At 39.3% G+C, this 9,522-nt stretch overlaps 1 protein-coding gene across 1 annotated transcript; it reads left to right on the top strand.

Annotated features, from left to right (window-relative positions):
• Window positions 1–9,279, top strand: tacr1b (tachykinin receptor 1b). The gene is made up of 5 exons (XM_048181147.1): window positions 1–698; window positions 2,427–2,621; window positions 5,925–6,075; window positions 8,184–8,380; window positions 8,455–9,279. Exons 1-5 carry the CDS (start codon window positions 292–294, stop codon window positions 8,741–8,743), a joined length of 1,239 nt encoding a protein of 412 aa, XP_048037104.1. The 5' UTR covers window positions 1–291; the 3' UTR covers window positions 8,744–9,279.
• Window positions 9,280–9,522: the final 243 nt, after the last annotated feature.

Below are 9,522 nucleotides of genomic sequence, written 5' to 3'. Positions count from 1 at the left end.
GCGTCAGTAAGGAGGATGCGCGTGTTCACTGGCGCGTGACTGGAAAGATGCAGCGCGCAGTGTCAACCCTGGTTCGAGACTGCGCGGTCGCGCGAGCCGCAGGAGCGCGTTTGGTGATGCGCGCCGAGTACGCGCCCGCGATTCAGCCTGCAGCGTATTCTGAAGACGCTGGGAGAAGAACACTGACATTTGATTTGATTATTTGGACCTAATTTTCTAATCCAATCTTAAAACAACAAAATCTAAACTTTTCTTTTGCCGAAATGCTTTTTCTCTGATGATTTATGGATCATGGATCCTCTCTTCATCACTTCGCAAAACTCGAGCGGCAACGGGACCAACGGCTCACTGGTGAATGACACAGACGTGTTCTCGAACCAGTTCGTTCAGCCGGTTTGGCAGATAGTTTTGTGGGCCATCGCATACTGCTGTATAGTTCTGGTGTCAGTTGTTGGAAATATCACTGTCATCTGGATCATTTTAGCGCATAAGCGCATGAGAACTGTCACCAACTCTTTTCTGGTCAATCTTGCGTTCGCAGAGGCGTCTATGTCGGCTTTCAATACCGTTATTAACTTTGTGTATGCAGTACACAACGAATGGTACTTCGGACTTGTTTACTGCAGATTTCACAACTTCTTTCCAATAGCAGCTGTATTCGCAAGTATTTACTCAATGACGGCAATAGCCCTGGACAGGTGAGCTTTTTATTTACACTTACAAAGTTTTTTTTTTCTTTTTCTTGGTACATGTACTATAGTATTCTTGAAATGACATTGGAGGCCAATGTGAATACCATAGTACATGAATGTCCATAATATATATCCAACAGCATTGCATTAGCATCACTGCATGGTACTGCCACTATTCTGTAAGGATTAACTGGGCATCAGACACATGTGCTCCTTTATCTCTGCTCCATGTCTTTGCTTTAGAGAAGCTTTTAAGTCTAAAAGGTGAAGGTAAATAGTTTTTTGAAATGCCAGATGAATCAAAATCACTGTCAAATGTGGCTAAACAAAAATATTTGAGTAAGAGTATATAAAGTACCTGTCAAAAGTTTGGAAACATTACAATTTTTAAATGTTTTTGAAAGAAGTCTCTTTAATGAAAAATACAGTAAAACAGTCATTTAGAAAAATATTATTACAATTTAAAATAACTGTTTTCTATTTTAATATAATTTTAAAATGTAATTTTTTCCTGTGATCAAAGCTGAATTTTCAGCATCATTACTCCAGTCTTCAGTGTCACATGATCCTTCAGAAATCATTCTAATATGATGATTTGCTGCTCAAAAATAGTTGTACTGTTTAACATTTTTGTGAAAATAGTGATATTTTTTTCAGGATTCTTAATAATAATAATAATAATAATAATAATCAGATATAATCAGTAAATACAGCCTTACATTAAACAACTGTAATGTTTCCAAATGTTTGACAGAAAAAGAGTGTTCACTGTAGAGATGGATGCTGGACCATAAAATACACTCAAAAAATGTTAAAAACAACCCAAGTTGGGTTGAAAATGGACAAACCCAGCGACTGGATTGTTTTAACCCAGCAGTTGGGTTAAATGTTTGACCCAACCTGCTGGGTAGTTTTATTTAATCCATCTATTGTTTAAAAATGACTGTATTGCTCGCTTAAAATGAGACCAAAATATGTTGGAAATTAACATTTATTAATATGTTTAATAAATGAACATTTATTAAATTGCTTATCAATAAATGTTCATCTTTTGATTATTATTGTTACCTCTAGTAATTATGTCTAATTTTAATTTCCAACCTATTTTGGGTTCATTTTAAGGCAGGCATATAGTAATTTTTAAACAATAGTTGGGTTAAATAAAACTGCCCAGCACATTGGGCAAACATTTAACCCAACTGCTGGGTTTGCCCATTTTCAACCCAAATTCAGGTTGTTTTTAACCCAGCATTTTTTAGAGTCTACACCTCTATTGTGGCATTTCTGTTTATAGTATTGTTTTTTTCTGAATGTGTATTTTTACTTTAAGAGGCAGTCTTACCTTAAGTACTTTGGAGTACCATGTAAAAGTCATAGTACATGAATACTGTCACCATTCAATACCGTACGTGCACTGGCATCAGTTACCATCATTGTACCATAGCATAACCCACTGAGTTTTTTTTGGGGAAGATGGAATTGATGCATTCAAACCTGTGTAGAAACACCGTTAAAACACAAAGCAAAGATCAGAGAACGAAGCTGCATCCTTTCTATACTGCTGTGAGGAAACACCCAACCCACTAAAAAGACAAACTCCACTAGTCATCTCTCTCACTCCCCAAATCAAATCAGCAGGACCAGGCAAATAATTTAGGGGTAATTCAAGTGGCTGATGCTCCTTTGAGTTTGCATAAATAGCAGGTCATTGCCTTTGTTAAACTCCCCCTGCAGGTACATGGCTATCATCCACCCACTCCAGCAGCGCCTGTCATCCACTGAGACCAAGTTGGTGGTGGGGGTGATCTGGGCCCTGGCGCTGCTCCTGGCTTTCCCCCAGTACTATTTTTCCAGCACTGCTCAGCTGCCCGGACGTGTCGTGTGCTATATCAACTGGCCGGAGTACAGCGTGTGGGATTTTCAAAAGACGTAAGTGCGCGCTGTTGAGTCCGACTGTCAAAGACAATGGTAATGTAGCTTTAAAAAAAGAAAAAAATGTCACATGTCGTCAATACTCTGAAATAAACGTTGTTTTGAACAACCTTAAATGCATGTTTGTTGGACAGCCTAAAGTACAACATTTAAAAATGTCCTAATCCACACAAAGGTCTGGAAACAAGACATGAACTACAGTCACACTTAAAAACACTTCAAAACACCTGCTATTGTAGTAATATTTACATACTACTCTTTTCCTGCCATTCTGCCTCCCAGTGCCGGGTAGTAACTCATTATGTGTAATCTGGATTGCATAAACAGATTCAAAAAATTAAGTACTCGTAATTAGATTATATTACATTTTTAAATACTTGTAATCAGACTACAGTTACTTTTTTTATTGATTACATGATAACATGTTATTCTCATTCTCTACTACTACTTTTTTAGCTTTTAAATTTTACTTTCTAAAAAGCCTGCTGCTTATAAACATTCAGAAGCTTTTCCAGGTTTGGGGAATTGAACTAGTTTCACTGGATTTACAGAAGTCACTTCACATTTAACAAGTGTTTTCTCAACATGCAACACTGCATATCTAATCAACTCAAATACTATTTGAATTATCACTCAGTGAGTCGTTTAATCTTGCATTACATATATTACAAATTCATGCTTTTTTTATATTTACATGCAATGCAGGGATTCCCCAACTTTTTTTTGTCATAATATATTTACTTGAAGTCCCCCCTGTCATTTTAAGTTAATACATTAGGTAAATAATAATAATAAAATTAAGTTCACGGTTCTCAAATCAATGTACTAAACAAGTCAAAAGTAATCTAAAAGAAATCCAAAAGTAGTCAGATTATATTTCCTTAAATGTGTAATGTAATGGATTATGTTACTAACTACAATTTTTGTCATGTAATTTGGAATCAGTAACGACTACAATTAAGTAATCTACCCAGTACTGCTGTCTCCTTAAAGCATTAGTTCACTTCAGAATTAAAATTTCCTGATAATTTACTCACCCCCATGTCATCCAAGATGTTTATGTCTTTCTTTCTTTAGATGAAAAGAAATTAAAGCTTTTGAGGAAAACATTCCAGGATTTTTCTCCATGAAGTGTTACAAACGAGTTAAAGGTCCAAATTGCAGTTTCAGTGCGGCTTCAAAGCACTCTACCCGATCCCAGACGAGGAATAAGGGTCTTACCTAGTGAAACTATCTGCCAAATGCTCGTCTTGCACTAGTTCTGTGATGCACCACACATTATGTTGGAAAGGTCATGTGTGATATAGACAGAAGTACTGTAGGCGGAAGTCAAACAGCCTTTACAAAAAAAAAAAAAAGGTAAAACAACGATGTTGGACGATTTTGAAAAAATGAGTTTTTTGCCCTACCGTGGTACTTCTGCCTACGTCAGGCGTGACCTTTCCAACACGATTAATGCATGGTGCATCGCAGAGCAGTGCAAGACGAGCATTTGTGGTTAAAAAGTTTTTTTTTTTTTTTTTAAAACAGACGATTGTTTCGCTAGATATTCCTCGTCTGGGATCGTGTACAGCCCTTTAAAGCTGCACTGAAACTGCAATTTGGACCTTCAACCTGTTGGTAACTGTTGAAGTCCACTATATGGAGAAAAATCCTGGAATGTTTTCCTCAAAAAAACATAATTTCTTTTTGACCGAAGAAAGACAGACATGAACATTTTGGATGACATGGGGGTGAGTAAATAATCAGAAAAGGTTCATTCTGAAGTGAACTAATCCTTTAAGCAAAGGCAACAAACTTTCAAGTTGGTGCAGTGTGGCATGTCTCCTCCTGCAAGATAACACTGCTTACTTTAGCAAAACACCAACAACATAGCAATGAGAAATCTGCCAATTCAGTATGAAAACAACATTAGGAACACCATAGGGTGCACTCTCAACAGTATTCAATACAAAGTGTTCAGCGTGGTCTGATTTACGATATGAATATTTAAACAGCGGCCAAGTAGCAATACGCCCTATCCTGCATCTTAATCACATATTTATCAGCTACTGAATGAGTTTTGATATATCTTCACATACGCTCAACACTCTAATTGCTACCGACTCCAATCCGATTCTCCAATATCCTGCAATGCCTCTGTAGGTGTCAGGTGTCGACGGCATACTGTTATTTCCGTAACAGCTTAGTCGTTCACCCACCCGTACAGTCAATCTTCCAGCAGGCTTCTCCCTGTCACGCCAAAGCAGTGAACGTGTCTACCTCCTTCGAGTGACACAACCTGTCAGACCTCACCAATCCAACTTGGCAGGAATCAATTTTTGAGGTTGTATCTCAAGCTTTTGTGTGCCTGAACTTTCTTTAATGGTATATATAGTCTCTGAGGGACCAAATCTTGGTAGCACTGGTGTACAAGATAAGAAGCACTGATCAATGAACCCTCTTTAACTGGCTGGTAGATCTGTGTGTGTGTGTGTGTGTGTGATGACGGATAGCCAGAGAGGGACAGAAAGGGGGAGATAGAGAGAACGGGAGAATTAGATTCAAAGCTGCTAATGTTTTCTTTCGCACTATTCTGCGTCTAGCCATCGAAATCTGCAGGATTTTGGCAAGTGCACTGCATGCTTTTGTTTTCGTGCAATCACCCGTCATGTTAGCATGACTGTCTATTTCATACCAAGTTACAAGCGTTTTTGAAATTAATCAACTGGACAATATTTAATTACCTCTCACCCACTGAGATAGTTATGGATGCTTGAAAAGGACAGCGGTAAAGCCCCACAACTCATTTGGCTCATCCTACAAAGCACGTCTGTAAGACGCGTTCAATCAAAAGAACAAAAGAGAAGAAGGCATTTACATTGCTTTTTTTGGACAGTCTTACAGGACAGGGATTCAGAATTTTTTGGTTAATGCGTGAAAGGCCTGCGTACATTTTCCCTCCATACCTCTCCTGTGAGGCGAGTGTCTTTCTAGATAAGCCTCAAGCTAATTAGCATGTTGAATTGTACGGCGCTCAAAAAGAAGAGAGGCACTGCCGCAGCGCATGAATCCTGAGAGCATTCACAGTTCATGATTCAAAAGTTTTCCAGCGGTTATTTTTAAGTGGCAGCTAATGTGAGAAAACATGTGGGACTCTGAGGTGTTGGTGTGTGGCATCCTTTTGTGTAAAAATATGCACTCAAAATATGTCTCAACAACTTTGGGTCTATTTTCATCTTGGGTTTCTTGTCATGTTCTTGTTCGTTGGCTGCCTGTAATTACCCATCTGGCTGTCTTCTGTCTCTTCCTCTCTCACAGGTATTACGTCTGCGTGGTTGTGCTTATTTACTTTCTACCTTTGCTCATCATGGGTTGTGCTTACCTGGTGGTGGGATGCACTCTCTGGGCCAGTGAGATACCTGGAGACTCTTCAGACCGCTATCGAGAGCAGCTAACCGCCAAACGGAAGGTCATCATCTGCATAGTGACATAAAAGTTTAAATGTCAATTGCCTTGCTGAAAATACCAGCTTGAATGGATAGTAACCCAGCCAAACATACCTGATGAAGCTTGTTGACATAATATCAATGACATAATATTGACGGAATATCTTGCTGGTTTATCTAGTTAAGCCAGCTTCTAGAGTTGTCAAAAGTACCGATTTTGGTACCAAGTCCGTATTGAAATTTTAAAAATTTGATGCTTTGAGTGCTGTTGAGCGGATTCGTAAACACCTCTGATTGGCCATTGTGTTGACGTGCTCATCGGATATGTCTGTAACTGGCTTCAATGATCAATGCTTTAAAAACGTAAATAGTCAATGATGCTCTTCACCGAGGGCTTACATAGATACACATGGGAGCATTTGAAAGCAAGCGTCTATCGTGGACCAGTCCGCTGATAGATGCCTGCTTTCAAACGCTCCCGCTCCTGCTTTCAAATTCAAACACTTTGTGCGCTTTCAAACGCTCCAGTGCGTTGATCATTGTAGCCAATCATAGACATATTCTATGAGCGCATCAACACAGTGGCCAATCAGAGGTGTTTACGAATCCTCTCAACAGCACTCAAAGCGTCACGTTTTTAAAATTTCAGTAGAGATTGGTACCGAAGTCGACAACTATAGTTCACACTGCATGATTTTAGCTACGATTTGGCTATCTGAGACAAATGTTGAGAATCCTAAAAGATACCTCTGTTCCTAGGCCAAAATCTGAAGTCTTTGTTCACTGGTTTGACATGTTGGCTGACAGCTTAGTTTTGTTTTTCTTTTCAAGACAAGCCATGAAAATGAAAGGGATAGTTCACACAAAAATGAAATTTTTCCCATGATTTCCTCACCCTCAAGCCATCCTAGGTGTGTATGACTATCTTCTTTCAGACAAACACAATCGGAGTTATATTAAAAATATCCTGGCTCTTCCAAGCTTTATAATGGGAGTGAATGGCACTCATGATTTTGAAGCCCAAAAAAGTGCATCCATCCATCATAAAAGTAATCCATATGACTCCAGTGGGTTAATAACTGCCTTCTGAAGTGAAGCTATGGGTTTTTGTAAAAGAAAAATATCCATATTTAAAACTTTATAAACTATAATAACCAGCTTCCGACAAACAACCATATGCAAGGCGACTTACGGCGGAAGCGTAACATCTGACACAACATTGTAGGAGTAGGCAGACGCCTTTCGTGGTTCAAACAAATAGGGCTGTGCAACAAACTCAAGCTCCTCTACTCTTATCGAAATCCTCCACCATTTCTATTTAAAAATTCTCATTTTAGACTTCTAATTCATGACCGATATTTTGTTTCGTTTTGCTTCCGCGTTCATCAATACGTCACGCGTCGCGCCAGAGGTTACGCTTCCACCGTAAGTCGACTTTTGTACGGATATTTGCCCAAAGCTGGTTATAATAGATTATAAAATTGAAAATATGGATATTTTTCTTAGAAAAACCCATCGCTTCGCTTCAGAAGCACTAATTAATCCCCTGGAGCAGTGTGGATTACTTTTATGATGGATGCATTCACTTTTTTGGGCTTCAAAATCTCGAGCGCCATTCTCTACCATTATAAAGCTCAGAAGAGCCAGAATATTTTTTAATATATCTCTGATTGTGTTCATCTGAGAGAAGATAGTCATATACACCTAGGATGGCTTGAGGGTGAGTAAATCATGGAATAATTGTGGGTGAACTATTCCTTTAACGCTAGTGATTTTTTTTGTTTGCCACCAATCCCGCGTGTAATGCAGCTCACAGTCACCGAACGTGTCACAGATTGATGATGTAAAACATCGGACAAGTCTTCTTGCATGCTTCCGTTTTTAACTCGACTTTATTGACGTACTGTCTGAAATGAATGACAACTGAGATCCTACAGTGTGACATGGCTTACAGTGGGGATCATGATTGTACAATCTGAAAAGCAACAGTTTTAAAAGAATATTATAAAAGTGTTTAGGCGAGATCATTCTTGGGGACCAGCATCCAAAACACAACATAAGCTGGTGATCAACTTTACTGGAACATGACTAGGTTTTTAACTTCCAGCTTCTTCCATTTTAACTTGCGTAGGTGGTGAAGATGATGATCGTCGTTGTGTGCACCTTTGCCATCTGCTGGCTGCCCTACCATGTCTACTTCCTGGTGCACCAGTTCCTTCCTCACTTGTTTGAGGAACCCTACATCCAGCAGGTGTACTTAGGAATCATGTGGCTTGCCATGAGCTCCACCATGTACAATCCCATGATCTACTGTCTTCTCAATGACAGGTAAGAGTTGGTTCATTGGAAAAAACAGGTTCAGGTTTCAAAGGGAATCATACAATACTCATCTATCTGTGCAGGTTTCGAGCTGGTTTCCAACAGGCATTCTTCTGGTGTCCTTGTGTCCCTCGAGGCTCTTATGAAGGTCTGGAGCTCAAGTCAACCCGCTATCTTCAGACACAGGCCAGCATTTACCGCACCAGCCGAATGGAGACCACAGTATCCACAGTCATGCCGGTTGGCGAGGGGGACCTTCAGGAGAACACAAATCGAAGTTCCATAGATCTCACGTCCAATGGTTCTTCACAAAGCGCATCAAAGACTGTATCGGAGTCCTCCATCTTCTATTCTAGTAACAACCTAGCATAATGTAGGAAATTTTTTCAGTGTTATAGTACCAATCCTGTGAGGAGAAGTTCATGTTCCAGGGAATGATGTGATGTGATGTACAACAAACCAAAAGAGGTTTTTAGGTTTTCTTGGGGAAGGAAGGCTAATGTGTGGAAACATCGTAGTATATTGGTCAATATATCATCTGAACAGCATTGTCATAGTCTATGGAGGATTCATATTGTCTTGAGTTTTACTACTCAAGACAGCTGGCTGATTATCCCCATAAGAGTTCACCCAACAACTTAGCCAATCGCCATTTGCTCCAGGAGTCCAGGACCCAGTGGGTTTGTTTAGGAAAGCTTGACCAGCTGATGCCCTTGGAAACGATCTGTTCGTCATTACTGTCGGTTGTTGATGATACGATAGCCAGCATGACGACGTGGAAGGGTTTGCACCTGTTGTTGCATATTACTGGACCATGTAGGCGACAATGTAAAGGATTTGTCTGGAAGGCAGAGGGTCATGTTAAATATAGCACAGAGAGAGAAAATAAAACGGAATTTGTACTGCCATTGCTACTTCCATTTATATCACTATACAGTAATCCTCTGTTAAATCCAGAGTTTACTATTATCATCATGTTACATTTACATTATACATTTAGAAATTGAGGAGTACAACAAACGATGCATCTTAAACAGGCAATAAATACAAGAAGTGCTAGTAATACAAAGTTTCAGCCATCATTCAGAATAGTACAAGCTAGAATAGGGAGGGATTAAAGAATAGTGAAAGAATAGATGAAGGAATAGTAA

The sequence above is a fragment of the Megalobrama amblycephala genome, linkage group LG2 (genome assembly GCF_018812025.1).
Source record: "Megalobrama amblycephala isolate DHTTF-2021 linkage group LG2, ASM1881202v1, whole genome shotgun sequence".
Classification (NCBI taxonomy): domain Eukaryota; kingdom Metazoa; phylum Chordata; class Actinopteri; order Cypriniformes; family Xenocyprididae; genus Megalobrama; species Megalobrama amblycephala.
The sequence above is the reverse complement of the archived record's forward strand: the minus strand, read 5'-3'. Positions and strand labels throughout refer to the sequence as shown.

Excerpts from the sequence above, each read along its gene's own strand:
- tacr1b (XM_048181147.1), top strand. The coding sequence starts at position 292 with ATGGATCCTCTCTTCATCACTTCGCAAAACTCGAGCGGCAACGGGACC. Across the intron at positions 699-2,426 it reads ACGGCAATAGCCCTGGACAG|GTACATGGCTATCATCCACC; the intron begins GTGAGCTTTTTA and ends CTCCCCCTGCAG. Across the intron at positions 2,622-5,924 it reads GTGTGGGATTTTCAAAAGAC|GTATTACGTCTGCGTGGTTG; the intron begins GTAAGTGCGCGC and ends CCTCTCTCACAG.